We start from the raw sequence: 18,565 nt of genomic DNA on the forward strand, positions 1-18,565 counted from the left end.
TACATGAAGTTATATTTTTGTTAAGGCTATGGTGCAGCTACAGCACAGACTTAACACAGGACTTCAAATCAAACTTTAGGATTCCATGGAAAGAACACCATCTTTTTGTCATTTCATCTTTTACATAGCCGTATTTTCCGCACTATAAGGCGCACCTAAAATCCTTTAATTTTCTCAAAAACCGACAGTGCGCCTTATAATCCGATGCGCCGTATGTATGAATTCTGGTTGTGCTTACTGACCTCGAACCAATTTTATGTGTAACACGGCGCTCAAAAATCTTTCCAAAAATGTTTTAGTACGACTTTAGTAAGCTATGAAGCCACACCGCTTGATGGTAGTATTACGGCTACCGTAGTCAGGAGCCAAAACTGTGTTTGCTTCAGGTCCCAAAATCAAACGAACACTGCGGCATCATTGAGAGTTAAAAACTGTCTAAATTCTTTTATCTTTTTAAAAATAAAAAAAATATAAAAAATTATCAGCGTTGCTACTTTACCAGGTATAACGATTAATTTTAGCATCCAGGCATCCATGAAAACAGAATTTATTAAATTTAACTGAGTTAGAAGTTAGCAGGAAGTTAGCTCGCTAGTTTCCACCTAAACATGATGTACCATGTTCTGACTGAGAGATTTCTGAAAAAACTAAAACGTACAGCTCTGCTATCACTTCCAACATAAATGAAGACAGAAAACTAAAAAGCAGTGACGTTTGTAGGGTTACTGAATCGGCCTACTTGGTATAATGATTTGCTACATGATTGCTAGCGACACAGCTATGTTAGCATAACATAAACACAAAAATTGGCTGGAGGATGAACGCTAACTTTTTTCCCCACTCGAGTAACATGCAAGGTTAACGTGAGGGTTCCCGATGGTTAGCGACAAATGAAATCGCATGGCAGGATGCTGTAAATGGACCAAACTTCAGTCAGGAGAACAACTGAGATAATCCATCCACAATACGAGGTTAGTTTGCAACACCATGGGAATAGAGCAGCTGCAAGTGAATTCTGTATGCCTTATGTATGAAAACAGACCCATTCATCGACAGTGTGCCTTATAATCCAGTGCGCCTTATGGTCTGAAAAATACAGTACTCCTTTACTATTAAATAACATGAATTTGAGCATGGTGGTTTTTGAAAAATGTTTTATTGGAGTCTTGGCGAAGATCCTTCCTCCGAGTCATCTTTTTGTTACTATGTAGATTAAATTAGCAGTGTATTAATTTAATTGTGTCATACAAGTATGCATGTTAATCAAAGCTATGTACTTAACCGATTGTGCATTGAATTGCATTTTTGGAATGACTGAACAACTCTTAATAGAGAAGGCCAACATAATTGGCACATATATAAAATATGTATATATTCTTTAAATATATATTTTGACTACATTGAAAAAATCTGTATGTACAGATAACTTGTTTTTAATTAAAAAAAATAATAATAATTTACCCTAGCTCTAAGAACAAAACAAAAACACAAACAAGCAAAACAAAAACAACCTACACTTGGTCAAGCACATATTCCAGTGGATAAACTATGTAGAGACAAGTTGAGCTACAGATTTCATCAGTCTCCATCAGACTCAAAACAGAATTTTTTTTTTTGTGGGGGGGGGGGGGGGACTCACCAGAAAAGGGGGAAAACTAGTTTTTTGAAGTGGATTGCAACCACTGAAAATATTTTAAGCTCCAATCCAACATGGCCAGAACAGAGTTTCAAACTCAAAGGCTGGACATGTTGGCATTACACTGTCTAACAGTCCAGATAACTGCTACTTAAAATACCTTTTGATATAATTCAGCTCGTTTTAAAAAACAAAAACACACAAGTCAAACAATGCAGGTATGTTAAACAGTGTAGTGGAAATGAAAGTGAGATGACTGCATGAAGGGTGACTAAAGAGGTTAGAAGTTTGTGCTTCGCTTATTCTGCAGTGTTTGAGAAATTGCTTGTCAACCCTATGTTGCTAGCTCATTTTCTTCCCTGTATCGATAACGAGAGGCGTTGGCAGAAATGAAAGACACACACATACACACACACACACACACGACAAAATGACAAGTTTTGCAGGTAGAGTCTGGTCTTTCACACTGGAGGGTAAAATGTAGCAAAGACAGAATGCTTCCATTGTGCTAACCTGTTTAAGCAACTTTTATTACTCCACCATTCACAAAAATAGAATTTACTTGCTGGTTTGACATCGCTTCCAGTGAACGGTTAGGGATATCTGGAAACTGATGGTGGCAGCTGATGGGCGGGGTAATGGAGCATGTCGATCTCCCATCCAGTTCTACATCCTGAGAATCAGGTTGAGGCGTGCATAGTCATCCCCATTTTTCTTTGTTAAATCTAAAAATGAATGTTTAAATTGTCAGACAGCCATAAAATAAATAAATACAAAACACAACCTGAATTGTATTGTTGCAGGTATACAATGTTCTCAAGCCCCAACTTCTAAATGATATCAATTTAGTTGAACTAGGTGCCCCTGCAATGGCTTCCAATTAATTTCAAAATTTTAATGATATTAATCACTTTTAAAGCATGAACTGGCCAGACTCCAGTATGAACCTCAATCTGACTTTGAATAGTAGCCAGCAGGATGGTCTGATTTCCCAAGGAGTGATTTATGAAAATCCTTTTACCGAGAGGACCGATCAAGTGTGTCGTCATTGTAAGCCAGACAAACCTTTGCAATAATGGAAATTTGTGTTGCAAAACAATACAATTAATTATAATGGAACCTGAAAAGCCTGTTTTAGACATGAGTAAAAAACAAATTCCTCACTGTGGTTGCTTGCTCTTCTTCTCTTTAAAGAGAGCCCACAGTTTCTAATCTTACTACCACAAGTTCGCACCGTGTCAGCCGTCTCCTCCCCTTCGGTGTGCTCTCCATAGCGATTATACGTCTCCATGTCAGAGAGAGCACTCTCCAGTGCATCCTCTTCATAGTCAGTGTGGTAGTCGGATTCTTCTGATGCAAGGAAAGAGTGGGGGACAGGAAGCACACTGTGGGTGAATAAACTGGAATATTTGGAGTGTAGAATGGTGACAAATACACGTGGGTGTGCAGGTGCATAAGTCAGAACATTTGAAATGTCATACAGGGTGGACTTTGATGACAAATGCATTATAAATAGAGAGAACAGGAATAAAAACAAGTTTGTAAATGCTTAGTTACTAAATTGCACAATAAAAACACGTTCCCTTTCCGTCAGCAGGTTTTACACTGAGGCTAACAAGTCAGTCTCCTGACTTGTTAGAATTCTGACCTAATAAAATATGACCTTTTGTTTGTGGGGTTGATTTGTTTTTCATTAGGTCAAGAATGACAAACACAAACATGGAGACATGAGCGTACTTAAAAAGTACTTTGAGTGTGGCTGAAAGCTGCAGTGTTGGAGTGTGTGTCAGTAGTTTTACCATCCACAAGAGGAGGTTTGACGGGCTCAATGCGGGACACAATTTCTGCCAGGTCAGTGAAGGAAGCATTGGGACATGTCACCACCTTTTTATAATAAAAAAAAAAAAAAAAAGCCACAGTCAGTTACAGGGACTACTGAGGAGGCATTATGGAATTTTGTCTTTGAATACGCTTCCAAACTGTGTGCCAAGCATGCCGGCTGCAAGAAACACTATAATGGAGTTGTCCTCCTCTAGATTGCTGTGTGTTGGAAATTACAGCAAAGTATAATGGAAACTAACTGCATGAAAAAAAAAATCTGCTGCAGACTTGTGCGCAATTTCAGCTTTTCAGTGAAGCACATCTGGTTTTGCCTTTTTTTAAAGCTCGGCTAGTCCCAAAACCTTGGTTATGTTTTTAAGTCTTGATCTGCATTTTGTGCATTCATACAAATAAATAGTATCAAATGTATCACAGAAGGAGAAGCATTGCATCCCCTGGTTGTTGTACTCTCCAGTAGCATCTGAAAATAGAAATGCATTCATTAACTGTGTGGGATGCCTATTGTTTAAAAGAATGAGAACAGAAGCCATTTAGTCTTAAACATTACGGTCTCAGATCTGCAATCATAAAAGTGGCTCCATCCTGTTTTCAGCAATTGTTCTGTTGCCTTTGTTGTTTGTTATCAGGGAGGGGGAGGTTGCCAGTGTGAGTCCTGCTGTTTTACCCTTCATCCTTGTGTTGTTGTTCAAACTGGGAGTAAATAACTCATCTGTCTCCATCGTTCTCGTCATCTCTTGGTTAGGAGCTTTGTCTTTCTGTGACATTGCTTGGAACAAATCTGGTACACAAAAATCTATTTTTGTGTACATTAAAAGCAAATTCATAGTTTTATTGTTATTACTTTATCAGAAAAAAAAAAAAAAGAGCTTAAGGTCTAAAGTGGTGCACTGTTAACAGCAAGTCATATAGCACAACCAATAAAATGTGAGAAAATGATCCCAAAATAATTAACCAACCAACTGGTCAATTCAATGTGAAAGGACTGCAAGTGGGGTGTTAAGCTCACTTTAAGATACCATTTATTTATTTATTAAACTCTGGATGCAAGGAACATGGATTTTGAAGATAATTAGTCAGACTCGTAAGATTACTCAAGACCATAAACTACAGCAGAGAAGTGTTCTCCTCCTCGAGCTTCCCTTTTGTAGAAAATAGCTTTTATACCCTCTCATCATTTCCTGACACATTTTGTTAACAGCTGTAGGACTGGGCGTAAACTTAGAGGAGATCGTGCTTTTGCTGTAGCAGCTCCCAAACTGTGGAACGAGCTTCCTTTAGAGATTAGACAGGCCAGTTCTTTATCTGTTTTTAAGTCACTCTTGAAAACCCACCTCTTTACCCTGGCCTTTGACACCACGTGAGATGTTGGTTTTTTATTTTAGTTGTTTTTAGGTGATTCGATGCTGTTTTATCTTGTTGTTTACATAGGGCTGTTTTAATTTTATGTTTTATGTGTTTTATTTATTTATTTTGCTGTTTTTTTTATTCTATTGTTTTAACTTATTTTCTGTACAGCACTTTGTTCCTGTGCTGGGTATTTTAAACTGCTTTATAAATAAAATTGGATTGGATAGTGTATGTCCATGTGTTGTTCACTGCCAACATCCTTACATTGCTTCTGCTTTGCGTGTTGTGGAACTCTTCTTGATGTCTGTCTTTCAGCATTTTTTCCACCACACCACTACGACGCCACACATCAAACACAGTCTTGCCATGCTGGTACCCCACCTCCTAAAAATCACACAAACATATTCACATATCAGTACCATTTTCTATTTGCCAAAAAAGTTATTTTTAAAAGTTGGTCTAGTGCAGGGGTAGGCAACTCCAGGCCTCGAGTCCGGTGTCCTGGAGGTTTTAGATGTGTCCATGACCATCACAGCTGATTTAAAGGGCTAAATGACTCCTCAGCATTTCTTGAAGTTCTCCAGAGGTCTGGTAATGAACTAATCATTTGATTCAGGTGTGTTATCAGTTTTACCCAGGGTGCGAACTAAAACCTGCAGGACACCGGCACTCGAAGCCTGGAGTTGCCTACCCCTGGTCTAGTGTTTCAGATAATGAAAAACTTGTGTCTTACAACATCTGAAAGTTTCAATACTTGTTCATGATCAGGGGTAAAAGAGTTCAGGTGAAAACTAATTTCTGAAATACTTACAGGGGGGCCCACGCAGTTCAAATAATCTGAACTTACAGCAATCTCAACTGCCAAACTCTAGTGTACGGTATCTGTCGATTGGAGGTCTGATATACTCGCAGTAATCGCTGCTCTTCACAGACTCCAACTGTCTCACACAGCACACATAGGCCAGCCGAGTCTGAATCTCTGCCATGTTTAGCACCTGTGGAAATTAACTTATAAATCACTGAAATGATTTCCAAAAATATCCTTATTTTTATTGATAGAATTAAAAACATTGCTGCACAGCATGGTGTGTCTTTACTCTTAATCAATCCATCACCTTAACTTTCTCAGCAAGGGGGTTAAGGCGTTTCCATAGCAGCCACCAGCCTGAGAGTGAGTCGCCGTAATTAGTGAGATTTGTTTCATCCCGGCTGCCCACATCAATAGCTATTACCACTTTGGCCCCCATGGAGCGCGCAACATCAGCTGGGAGAATCAGGGGAAGAAGACATCAAGACAAACAGCATACAGTACTGGTAAAATTAAAAATATATTGCTATAAGCAAACAGCTGAGCAACTACATCAAAGTACGGCTACTTTTAATACTTAATAAGGGAAGGTACAAACTGAATGTAACAAACCAGGCAGGTTGTTGATATAGCCTCCATCCATCAGCAGGTGTCCATCTTTCGGGTCACACAGAGGAGGGAGATATCCCGATAGAGACATGCTAGCACGGACATACCGCCATAGAGAACCTCAAATAACAAACAAGCAACTTAAACTTACTTAAAAGGCATAAAGCCTAACTGCAAGCAACCAATATGAATCAACCGAAAATTAATCAGACTATTAAAAAGAGTCAGATCATCTATGACCACAAAAAAACAATTCAGAAAACTCAATCAAGAACAGAATGATTCTTTCAAAATAAATAAACTGAACACTGTATTTACCATCAGTGTGTACTCTCATGGCAGAGGCAGTGATGTCAGTTGTGATATTGAAATATGGGATCCAAAGGTCCTACATGACACAGAATTTACACTGGCCTCAGATCAGTATTCCAACAGCTGGGTCACACCTACTGTCATTTAGCTCACCTCAATCTGTTTGCTTTTGAAGACGTTGTTTATGCCAGAGTTTAAGGAAGCACCAGAAAACATGGATGTGATTGGATATGTCAAATCCAAGACCTTCCTAAATACTGAAGTCATTTCCTACAGGAAAAGCAAAAAAAAAAAAAAAAAAAAAAAAAAAAAAACAAGATAAATAAAACGATTAAATAAATGTTTCCCACCTCTAAGCCACTCAAGATCTTTTTGCTTAAGTGCAAAGCAGAATTAATCCCTAAAAGTTTAACTTCATTTTTACAAGTGTCTGGGCACCTATATACCCGACAGCGCCAAAAAAAAAAAAAAAAAAAAAAAACCACACACACACACACACACTTTGTCATATTTTGTCTGACAAGTGTACATTTCTCAATCATTTGAACAATATTGACTATACAAGTTTTGCTTCCTGTGACATCTTAATTTTCATCAATTGAGTCTGCTAAGAACAAACTTATTTTGAACCTTCTGTAGGCAAGAACAGAGCCAGAGGAGGAAAGGCCATATACAACGTGGAAAACCAAAACCTACCAAATGCTCTGCCTGCAGATCTGAGACAGAGCAGGTGTCTCAAATCAGCTTTAATGGATGTTCCAACAAAGTTACATTTTTTTACAGTATTAACATGTCCATATGAAGTTGTTTTTCTTAAAACATGCTAGAAGTAGGGCTGTGCCATATCATAGCATCCAAAATACCGGTATCAATACCGGTAACAAGCCCTGCTAGTTGTCAATACTGTGTCACGAGTATTACACTATAAAGCTATTTCTTGCATTTTGCCTCAATGCCTTCAAAATACTGCAAAACTAATTTTGACGCCACACCCCACACCCTTGGCCAATTTGTTTACTCCAGCTTGTAAGCTAAAATGCTCATCTGTAACATTACCTGCATGTTTAACTTTCATGTGTTCTAGCTAAGATTTAAGATATAACACATCAACACTGTCAACTTGTGAGGTGGGGCTAACTTTTAGAGCAGAAAACCCAGGACAGTGATGTCAAATTCACTTTGATCTTAGCAGGTTGGACCAGTGAAACATGATAAATGTGTTGAGTTAAAGAAAAAGTTACGATAGTTCATTACACAGGCAGTCCAGGACACAGGCAATAGTTGAAAAATTTACTTTCCTGTCATTTAACTGTTTACCTGTTAGTTAATTACTTTGATGGATGGGTAGTCTTTATCAATAGGAAAACTTCTGAAATTATAGTGGACTGATTCTGGCCCCCGGGACTTATGTTTAGACATCCCCATCTAGGGTTAAAGGGTTACCTAACATGGCACAGTTTCAGAGTACTCCCTTTCCTTGTTGATCACTGTGATAACTTTTTACATTATTGTGTCTTTTCCACATGCAGTAAGTGAACATAAGAATGGGCGGGGCTTGCAAACACAGATCGATGCATACTAAATAGGGATACAGCTGAAGTGTTACATCTAAGGCTACGTCCACACTAGCCCGAATAGATTCAGAAAACGCTCCGCGTCCACATTAGCGTTTTCAGTCGTTTTCACAGAGTTCTGCGTCCACATTGGAACGGCCGAAAACGCTTACGTTCCAGTCCTGCGCATGCGTGAAACGCAAGAAGATTCAGCCTGCCTCATTTCTGTCTACCATTCATTTACTTTCCGGCTCTTTGAAACGTCATGGCAAAATGTCGAGGAAAAGCACAGGGTTTTTTTTGTTTGTTTTTTTAAATGGACTAACAATGAGGTGGAGTTGTTGCTGCGAGTAACACAAAAGTACAAAGTTGCAAAAGCAAGTGAGAATTAAAGAATTTGAAGAAAAGCGATCTGAAGCAAACAAACTGATATTAATCTTTAATAGGGCTGCCAAATTAAGCGCAAACAAAACAATTGCTGTATAATGCCCTCCGCTATCTTTGTTTAATTGGTCACATGACTAACATGCATTATCGTTTTTGAAAGTCTCCATTTTCGCTGTCCACACTGCGACGCATAAGAACAGTCTTCAAATGTATGCGTTTTCGCGAGCGTTTTGAAAACGCTGCATTTACTTTCTGTGCCGTCTCAGTGTGGACGGGAGGCCAAAACGGAGAGAAAACGATGCGTGGATGTAGGCCAAGTCATTCTAATGCAGAGAGCTACTCAATGGCAGGAACAGGACTTGTACGTGATATGAAATGGTGGTTCATGTGCTCAGCATGGTTTATTTAATTAAAAGCAGGACTGAGATCTAAACTGGATTAGACTTAAATCATTTCAGGAAGAAAGTCTCACATCCATGTATAACTAACCCAGTTTAAAGCAAGTTTAAAACATACTCTAGATTGCTATCATTAAAAGTTTGACACTGATCAAATTCAAGACTTCTCTGCTCAATGTCATTCCAGGAAACCACACCTCCATTTTATTATTTATTTTTTAAGCAACATTAGAAGGGGGAAAGAAAAAAAAAAAAAAAAAAAAAAAAAAAAAAAAAAAAAAAAAAAAAAAACGAAAACCCAAAACAATTATACTGTGGTTGAACTTGGAGTTCTGGTAACTGCCTCATAAGTGACTTTTAAAGAAAGAATGGGACAACGTCTGAATAGTTTATGGAAAACAAAGCAGATGTCAGTGCATTCAGAAAGATTTAGATCTGAAATACTGCAGCAATTGCCACTTTGACTCTTACCATAGCCCATTCTCTAGCTCTTATCCTCAAGCGACTGTGGCTACGGTCCTCTGCATATAGAGCGCCCATCAGGGAGCCAATTGATGTTCCGCCAATTAGGTCTACGGGGATGCCAGCTTCGCATAGTGCACGCATTATACCCACTTGAGAACAACCCCTGGTTAGAAGGGTGGGGGAACAAACATGGAAAGTGAAAAATTTTACAAAGAAAAGACTGACATAAATAACCAGCATCATTAGGAGCTGATGTTGTATAATGTTGTCTTTAAAATTATGATGAGAAACAAGCATGTGACAAACATTACCTGGCCCCTCCTCCTCCCAGGACAAGAGCAATAGCATTGCCTGTAAGAACACGAGCCAGGCGGGAAAAGTCAGAATGGCGATCTGCTGGTTTCTCAAACACACGCTGATACAGCTCCAACTGCAAAAAAAGCAAAGTACTGCTAAAAGAAGATGATGAAACAAGTGGGATAAGAATGAATGTACTGATGTTGAAAGACAGGAAATAAGAAAAACTACAAAATGCGAAGCTGAGGGTGGATCTGAAAGGGGGGGGGGGTTTAGACACACAGCACATTCTGGCCATGTCTTCCATTCTCACCAGTTTGGGCTGGCTTCGTTTGGAGAAGACCCTTCGGGGACAGGCAAGATGGAGGTGTCTGGAAATCCAGCTTCGCATGTTGAGCCAGTCTACGGTTCCTTTGGGTGCAGGACCATCTTCTCTGTGCAACAGCACAAGCTGCTTCTGCGCACGCACTGCACTTCCTTCCAACATACGCTCCAACTACAGAGAAAGCAGCACAGATATTTTAGAACATTTTATGAACTATAGGAATTGAGTCCCTGGGGGAGAGAAGAGAGAAGAAAAAAAAAAAAAAAAAAAAAAAAAAAGGGGGGGGGGGCAGCAAACTTGTGCAAATCCTTTATAAATTTTTGGATTATTGCAAAGGTTTCATGAAACAAACAATCACTTTTCTTAATCATATCTGAAAAAATACAATGTTCTGTTATCTTTAAAAACTGGAGTGAAAGAATAAGCAGAAAAAAAAAGTTCCACTAAATATGTATTTTAAATAAATAATGTTCTGGTTCAGGCATTCTTGTGTGACCAACAGGCCCTGCATCTTTTTAAGGTATAGTGTGTCTGTAACATATACACCACCTTTCATGTGTGCCCTGAAAGATAAAATAAAAGATGGAGATACAATTATACAGGGACAGATTACACAAGCAGACTACACAATTTATTTATATAAAAAAAAAAAATTAAAAAAAAAAAAAAAAAAAAAAAAAGCGGCCCATTGCTTTTGAGATTATTCTCCACATGAACTGTTTACCTGCATGAGGTCAAAGATTTGTCCAACTCATTTCTGAACAAAACAGAAACCAGAAAGCTTCCAGTATCAAACTTGCCAATTTCATACAAAACTGTTTTTAATGAATTGCAGAATCTTTGTTAACTGAGTTATTTACCCTGCAGGTGCATCTCACCACACTGCCGCTTTCAGGTATGTTTCTGATTTGCTGGCAGAGGTGACAAGAAGCCACATTCACAATAATTTGTGAATGTGGCTTCACAGTAATTTGGGAGTGTCTTTGCATGATTTGAAAGTGTAGCTCTAACAGCTCCTAGTAATACACCTCTCTCTTCTCCTGGGAACCAGTGAACACCTCACCTCCCCTACAGTAGGGTCCTGCTCGCCTAATCCCACAATAATGATGCAGTCAGCCTGACGGATGCACCTCTGTGTCCACGGGGTCAGTGTGTAGTCAGTCTGGTAAAGAACTATGCGATGGATGTCTTCTTGTTGGCCCAGCCAGCTGGACAGACGGTACTCATGAACACTAAAGAGGAAAGGAGTCCATTAATGACAGGCAGCATTGCTTTGCTGGCAGCATCCAAGACATCCATTTTCCTCTTGTGCCAATAGAGCAAATTTTAGCAGAATTTAATGAGCGTGAAAGACAAAGCACAAAGAAAATAAAAACCAACAGAAAGCAGTAAGATACTGAAAAATACTCATTTTATTTGAGGTTTGAATAAGAGAAGATGGACCTGCGAAATTGCATAAAATGTTTGAATATGGCCTAAAACATACCTGTCAAGTGCAGCAGCTCCAAGACGCTGTTTGATAATACCACTTGTCAGTAGAAGAGTAGGACCTTTATGTGAGAGATGATAGATTACACCCATGAATGTCTACTTCAAGGAGGTGTTACGTCCAGGTTACAGACAGCTGAAAGGTGATTTGATTTTGGTTCAATTACAGTTCAAATTAGGATGCAAATAGGAATCCAGAATTCTTAAAGGGAGAGCATTTCCATCATGGCAGCCCCTCTAATCATGCCTCCATGTCCTCGATAAGAAGTTTTGGAAAATGACAACAGACTGGGTGAAGAGCAGCAGTAGGCTGGTCATATGTTTAAAATAAACAATCATCCATGACCTGAAGCGTTTTCTGTGTCGAGAACAGCAGTGAATGATTATAAGCCAAATTTGAGCTTCCATATCTCTTTCCATTCTTACCTATTGCAAGGAGTGCATGCTGCAGCTCTAGAGTAAAGGCAGTAAGAGGCACCTCTTCTGATACTGGCAGGACTGCCACAGTGGAGAGGTTGGAGGCTTGGTTTCCTGCATCCCACTTACTTCCTGGTGTGTGCAGGGCCAAACTGCGAGCTGGAGATGTGTTACAGATTTGCAAATGGTGAAAAACAGATTTAATACCAGAAATGATGGGAGAACCTAACCAATTAAAACATGTGTAGACCATGCATATGTTCAATCCAAAGTTTGTTTGCTTCCCAGCCCCTACATAAAGGACTTTCTGAGAAGTTTTTAGCAAGAGCCAAAGAAAAATTACAAACCTTATTAATTACAAACAGTATCAAAACATTTTCAGTTTATTATAATTAAACACAAGATATTTGTTTATCCATTAACAAACAGATGTGCCACACAATCACTCCCTTTATGGTACGTCAACAAAAACTGCCAGTATGTCTGAGCCAGGAAAGAGCCTGCAAAATAGGCAGCATAGCACACAGATGTACACACCTGTCAGAGGACCATTGACCTGCTGTAGTATCTTCTGTCCGAGTAAGTGGATCAGCCTGGTGACAACCTGAGATGCACATTTTATAATCAGCCCTGTTACTCAGATTCTGCAGTACAAAGTCATTTCCTGATTTTATTTTAAATGTTTATTGTGATGAGTTTCAGTGAATGCAACATGTTAATTTTTATTAGTTTGATTAAATGTATTAATTATCTGTATTATTTTCATGATTACTTCAAGTCTTTTTTTGTTTAAAGGAAAGGGACGGGTGAGGCAATAGCACTTGTTCTCTCCAGTAAAAAGGATTACTTTAACAGAATTGTTTTCAAATAAGATGAATTTAACACATTAGATTAGGCCTACCTGAGGAAATTTCCTCTTGATAGAGCAAAGTGCACCTTCTGGTAGCTTGGCCAGCTCAGAGTCTCGTACAGCGTGTACTGTGGTCGCTCTGTTTTGACGGGTCAAGGCCTCTACCTGCGCACAGACAAGTCATTAATTACACAAAATCCAAACAAAGCCTATCCAGGAATGCAAGTAAATAACTAATTGGACATCTTAATAAATAATTATATCAACATTTTTGTTATAATTTTATAAATAATAGTACAGAATTTATACCTGGAATTTGCCATTTCTGTATCAATTATTTCATTTAGGGCAGGCACTGTATATTCTGAACAGACATTGATTGTCTCCTTCGATTAAAAATAAATAAACAAATAAATAAGAATACATGCGAAGCTAAAAGGCTAAAATTAACCTCTACCCCTCATCTAAAACTGACATCTGAGCCATGCTAAATTTGTCTCACAATCACTATCACAGAAGCTCCAATGACAGCGTCTCTCCTCCAGGTAACAGTAACCATAGGATCCATTAACCCAGGTATTATTAGAAGTATTGAACCAGTCACACCAGCTGACAGAGAGGTGGATGAGTTAAACCAAGTCACTTTGCTTTACACAGGCTGAAAATACCATATAGAGTTTAATTTGAGAACTATTAAAATATTTAGAAGATATCTTAGAATCAGATTCGATCATTGTCATCAAATCATGTTTGTATAAAAATGTATCCCAAAGTCATGCTGCCCCCCCATCTTCCCTTTGATTGTAATATGAAGTGCAGTAATTTCAAACAATCCATTTATTACGACCCAAATCTTTTGACCAGTATTGAAGGTTAACAACACCCACACTCCTCTGGTAGTCTGGCAAATGAATTTGGTGCATGCTTTTGTCTAAATGCACTTTAGCTGTCCCAAAAAGAGCCCGAGACAAAGGGCATGAAAAAGATATAATTATCTGGATTGTTTTTTATGCATATTCTATTTCAGCTGCCTTTTGGCTACATTTTTTGTTCTTTTTTCCCCCCTTTGTTTAAATATATCCCAAGATGTACTGGTCTTAGTCTGTATTTACTGAAAGTAGAAAGTAGAACATACAGGAAATCCAGTCTCATCAGCCATATGCAGTATACTGACAGCTAATAGGCAGTTCCATTTGTGATATTAACATTGTAATTTTTTTTTTATATCTAACCTTTTAACAGGTTCTTATATGAAAACAAACAGCTAGTGTTGTTTGATACAACATGGATATTAATAGTCTTCCATCAACTCTTCCCCAGCTGTCTTCCCTCTGGCTGTCACGGTGCTTACCACTCCAATCAGGTCACCACGTCCGTACTCCCCTATCAACTCTTTCTTGCCATCCTCCTTCATGATTACTGAGCGCAGTCGACCACTCAGCACTATGAAAGTGCTGTCTGATTTCTCTCCCTGCCTGCAAAAAGAAAAGAAAATACAGATAACTTCAGTCTACTCCAAACAACTCACAATCACATTTCCAAATTCAGCTTCCCCTCCCTCGATTAGTATTTATTAACTTGTCCCACATGAACCAAGTAATGCCTGTAGTGTTACGAGTTGATTTCACACATGAGACACAAGGTCAGCAGAGGAATACCTGTAAACAGCCCTGCCAGCTTCGACAGCCATCCAGTCAAGAGCAAAGTCTATTTGCCTGACAAAAGATGACATCCTCTTCACCACAGCATGAGCAACATTCAGCACCACTTTGGGCTCCACTCGCATTATCCTAAGGAATAAAGAATAATCCACAAAAGTAGAAGTAGCCATCTTTGTTTTCCCCTCCAACTCTACAGTGCTGAACATCACAACAGTGTGAGGATGTGTGCCCAGGTCACTCACTCATAAAAATGTGTTTTGGAAATAGAGAGGAAGCTGCAATCTCGCTGAGCTCGAACTGTAAATATGAGGGGCTCTCCGGTCAGAACAGCAAGGTGACCAACAAGCTCTCCGGGATGCGTTACAAACAGGCGCAATTCTTCTTCACGGTCAATCATCCGCTGGTAAACATGGAGGAGGCCAGAAATCACGAAGTGGATGCTCACCTCCTAAAACACCAAGAGGGAACGATTGAGAGAAAATGCTCAGATTTAACAGTCCGACTCTGAATGCTGTTAACAATCAGGTGGTGAAATACTGAATTTATGATTTTTAAGATGAGTAATACCTGTGTTGAAATTCAAATTCTACTGTTGAAAGCATTACAGGCAAGTCATTCCCAGTCATCCCTTAGATTTTTAAATGACTGATTAGTTTGTTTACTTTATAAGCTTAACCTGTTTCCCCTCTTGCGTATGACTCAGGATAGCCTTTAACCATATGATAGTATAAGGGGGCCGCATTCTAATTCTTCCCACAAGCAAGTTCACATGGACACAACTTTACATGCACACTAGTTTCCCAGGTCGACCCACTGTCCAGTGGAGGCATAAATTAATCAAGAGCTGAAATGAAGTAAAATATTAAACAGAATGAAAAGTAGCTAGGTTCTAAGTTGTTGTTCCAACCTGATCTCCCTGACGAGCTACCACAGAGCCAGCTTTGACATGGTGGACGGTTACTCTGCCTTCAAGCAGACTAGGGTCCTGCAATAGAAAAAGACACTCTAAATATCCACTTATGATGACAAGACTGTGGATTTAACATTTTCCCACTTAACATGCCACAAAAATAAATTTAAAAGGGTGCATTGAAAGGATCAGAACACTGACACCAGCTGAATTTTCTCCAATTAACCCCTCACCTGCAGCTGGATGATTCCCAGCAGGTCTTTCTTAGCAGCTTGGAGGATTGCACTGCTTTTACCAAGATAGGTAGCATCAGCGTGCCCTCCACTGTCTGTATAGTGAAATACTTCAGATGGTGTGTGTTGCATTGTCACACTCTTCTTCAGACTAGACTACAAAGACAGGCACAGGAGAGAAACTACTATGGAGGAAGTAGGTAAGATGCAGCAGATACTGTGCTATTGTGTTACATTTATACACAAGACCTGTCACCACGCTTCAATGTAAAAAGCAGACCTTACTTTGTGAGTGATAGGACTTGACGGAGCGTCCTCAATGGTAACTCGAGCTCGTTCGCAGGCCATGCTGAGGTCATTACCTGTAACTCAGAAAACAAAGGATTAGGATAACGAGTACATCTGTGCAGGAAATTAATACAGCCATGTGGCATTTGATGATCGCTTATGTCCAAGGCAGTGACCCACCTGTGCATTCAGTGGGCATAGAGGTGGATCGCAGCTTCCTGGTTGAATGGCTGTCCTTTACACCATCTGCAAAAGTCAAGTGCCAGCACTGGATCAGTTTCAGTACAAGACAAAGCTGAAATTGAACGGCATGTAGTGCATGTTTGTCTGTGTGCTTGACCTGTCTCTGCAGTGTTTTCAGTGGTTCCGGCAGGTAATTCGTCCTGGAAGTGGAGACGTCGAGTCTTTCCAGTATTTGCTTCTGCCATCACATTGTTTATATTGGTCAAGGGTACTGCTTGACTCTCCTGTCAGTCAAGGAAAAAAGTAAATAAATAATAATAATTGCATCATAACTTGTGTGACAGTCATCGTGACCATGTGTATGCACATAAATACTATAGGTGTCCTATAACAAATTCTGCTCCTACCAGATTGAAGAGCTCAGTTGTTAGGCCCAGATAGTTATGCAAAGCCAAAAAGGTGACTCTTTGGAGGCGCACCATAATTATCTGAAGAAGAAAAAAAAGAAAGAAAAAAAAAAAGAAAAACCCTAGCTACAACATGATATGTAGTATATTCTGCTAATTGTTGTATGTTGTAGCTCCAAATTAGATGTTTAATTGGAGAAAAAACAAACACTACATAATGCAATCTGTTACCTGAATGACGCGTACAAGTGTCTCAGGGTACTTCTTAAACACTGACTCAAAGGCTGAAGCAGGTAAGCGTAAGATGGTGGAGCGAGTTGCAGCTCGTGCCGACACAGTTTTATATGGAGCTGGATAACCCTGGCAAAATCGAAGATAAGAATCAGAGAAATCTCATCCACATCTTTCACAGCTATCTATTTGGAACTGTCCTCTAAGTAATAAATTGGGCTAAGGATACTTTCCCCAAGGTTTATTACGTGACCTGTACGTGTACCTGTGCTTGCAGCATTTTAATGTGGCCTAAATAACTGTCAACACTTCAAAGCTCTATAACACAAGTGTGATAGTGTTTAAATTGTTTCTATGCAATGGCAACAAAGTAACAAGATATGAAAAAGTTATTCTATTGTAAGAACTGATTTTTCTACACATTACATACGTGGTTTGAGTTCATTACTGCACAATCAGTTCCAAACAACATCAATCTGAGTGTGTGAAAAGGATGACAATGATGTCTTTTAAGAAGAGAAAAACAAAGTTGAAAAGATGCAGCTTTAAATAAACAAATTACAGCAAATACAAAGTACATTAATTTTGTTTCAGGGGCATGAAGGTAATGAATAAACAAATCACACTGACACAGACACTTCAGAAGGCAAATGAGGACATAACCTAGAGAGAACAAACAGGAGCTCACAGTGATAGTGTCCAGAATACTGAGCAGGCTGTGGACGCTGTCTCCGGGGAGGACATCCTTCACCACTGATTCTGTGCCATCCTGGAATACAGAAAAGAAGAATACAGGACATGATGCCAACAAAATAATATTAATAAGGTAAAAATATTTCACACTGTCTAAACAAATCAGCAGACATCTAGTTGGATGAAAGTAGGACTTCAGCTAAGTGGACATGATTAAAATTTAAGCAAGCCAACAACATATTGGGATGCCACTGACTTGTTGTGATGGCAAAAATAAAGTAGTTACTATTTATTCTACTGTCCTCTGGTGTTCATGCTTTATCATTAGAAGTAAAACTGGAAACCAGAAAAGGCGCTGAAAATGAATGTAAATTAAATTAGGTACAGTTTGGAGCCAACCTTGCATCACACTTTTTAAAATGAACTTTAATAATGACCAGTGGGCACAGTTGTTAAAATTGCAATACAACTTTTGAATTTACCATTTTCTATATAAATTGATGTAATGTCACAGGTCAGTAGGGTTGGGCCATATCATACTATTCACGGTAATACCAGTATAATGTTAGGCAATGATAAGAAAATGAAATATCGGGTTGGAATATGGGTAAACACGCATGTGCAGCGCCTTTGTTTTCATACGCACATGGCGGCGACGGAAAATGAGAAGGGCAAAAGCAGATTGTTGAATGAAACAGATGAACCAGAATTGTTTTGTAAAACTGGTACAACCTCAATGATGTGGAACTGGTTTGGGCTTTCATCTGTCAGATACACACCAAAGCACATTTTTTGGTAGAGCATGCAAGCAGGCCATCGTTATTACCAAACCGATTTTAGGTGGTACACCGCGCTCAAAAATCTGTCAAAAGTGCTTTAGTTCGACTTTGCTAAGCTACGAAGCCGCACCACTTGATGGATTGTCGGAGCATTATGTCTACCGTAGTCGGGAGCCTCGCGGAGTAATACATACTGTGCTTCAACATAATATTACCGCATTGTGTGTGTGTGTGTGTGTGTGTATATATATAAAACCTTTTTTAGTTTTGTGGATATTATACATGGTTATGCTGAGGATATGTCAGCCAATTTGTACTGGAAATGCCTTTTGGTTAAACTGTCAGCAAGGAATTTGCACTTTTAAATGTTTATTTAAAACATGCCATATACAGGCCATATTGCCCTGCCCTACAGGTCAGTAAGAATTTAAAAAAAAACAAACAAC

General features: G+C 39.1%; 1 protein-coding gene across 2 annotated transcripts in view; it reads right to left on the minus strand.

Annotated features, from left to right (window-relative positions):
* Positions 1-1,158: 1,158 nt before the first annotated feature.
* Positions 1,159-18,565, minus strand: part of pnpla7a (patatin-like phospholipase domain containing 7a) — a 20,186-nt gene continuing 2,779 nt past the window's right edge. The window contains exons 9-36 of one of the 2 annotated variants that reach the window (XM_042223709.1): positions 17,336-17,416; positions 16,648-16,776; positions 16,417-16,497; positions 16,167-16,293; positions 16,007-16,072; positions 15,824-15,900; positions 15,539-15,694; positions 15,303-15,380; positions 14,638-14,843; positions 14,393-14,524; positions 14,086-14,209; positions 12,786-12,899; positions 12,422-12,488; positions 11,894-12,043; positions 11,466-11,529; positions 11,043-11,211; positions 9,968-10,150; positions 9,669-9,787; positions 9,364-9,520; positions 6,708-6,824; positions 6,561-6,630; positions 6,246-6,362; positions 5,941-6,089; positions 5,673-5,820; positions 5,090-5,209; positions 3,436-3,520; positions 2,871-2,983; positions 1,159-2,361 (exon numbers count right to left, since the gene is read on the minus strand). In XM_042223709.1, coding sequence (XP_042079643.1) covers positions 5,680-5,820; positions 5,941-6,089; positions 6,246-6,362; positions 6,561-6,630; positions 6,708-6,824; positions 9,364-9,520; positions 9,669-9,787; positions 9,968-10,150; positions 11,043-11,211; positions 11,466-11,529; positions 11,894-12,043; positions 12,422-12,488; positions 12,786-12,899; positions 14,086-14,209; positions 14,393-14,524; positions 14,638-14,843; positions 15,303-15,380; positions 15,539-15,694; positions 15,824-15,900; positions 16,007-16,072; positions 16,167-16,293; positions 16,417-16,497; positions 16,648-16,776; positions 17,336-17,416 — 2,874 coding nt within the window. In that variant the 3' untranslated portion in view covers positions 1,159-2,361; positions 2,871-2,983; positions 3,436-3,520; positions 5,090-5,209; positions 5,673-5,679. Of the gene's footprint in view, positions 2,362-2,870; positions 2,987-3,435; positions 3,521-5,089; positions 5,210-5,672; positions 5,821-5,940; positions 6,090-6,245; positions 6,363-6,560; positions 6,631-6,707; positions 6,825-9,363; positions 9,521-9,668; positions 9,788-9,967; positions 10,151-11,042; positions 11,212-11,465; positions 11,530-11,893; positions 12,044-12,421; positions 12,489-12,785; positions 12,900-14,085; positions 14,210-14,392; positions 14,525-14,637; positions 14,844-15,302; positions 15,381-15,538; positions 15,695-15,823; positions 15,901-16,006; positions 16,073-16,166; positions 16,294-16,416; positions 16,498-16,647; positions 16,777-17,335; positions 17,417-18,565 lie in introns of both variants that reach the window. The other variant, XM_042223708.1, reaches the window with a different exon arrangement.

This window comes from Haplochromis burtoni, unplaced genomic scaffold (genome assembly GCF_018398535.1).
Source record: "Haplochromis burtoni strain Fernald_Lab_line unplaced genomic scaffold, NCSU_Asbu1 Contig_118, whole genome shotgun sequence".
Taxonomy (NCBI): Eukaryota; Metazoa; Chordata; class Actinopteri; order Cichliformes; family Cichlidae; genus Haplochromis; species Haplochromis burtoni.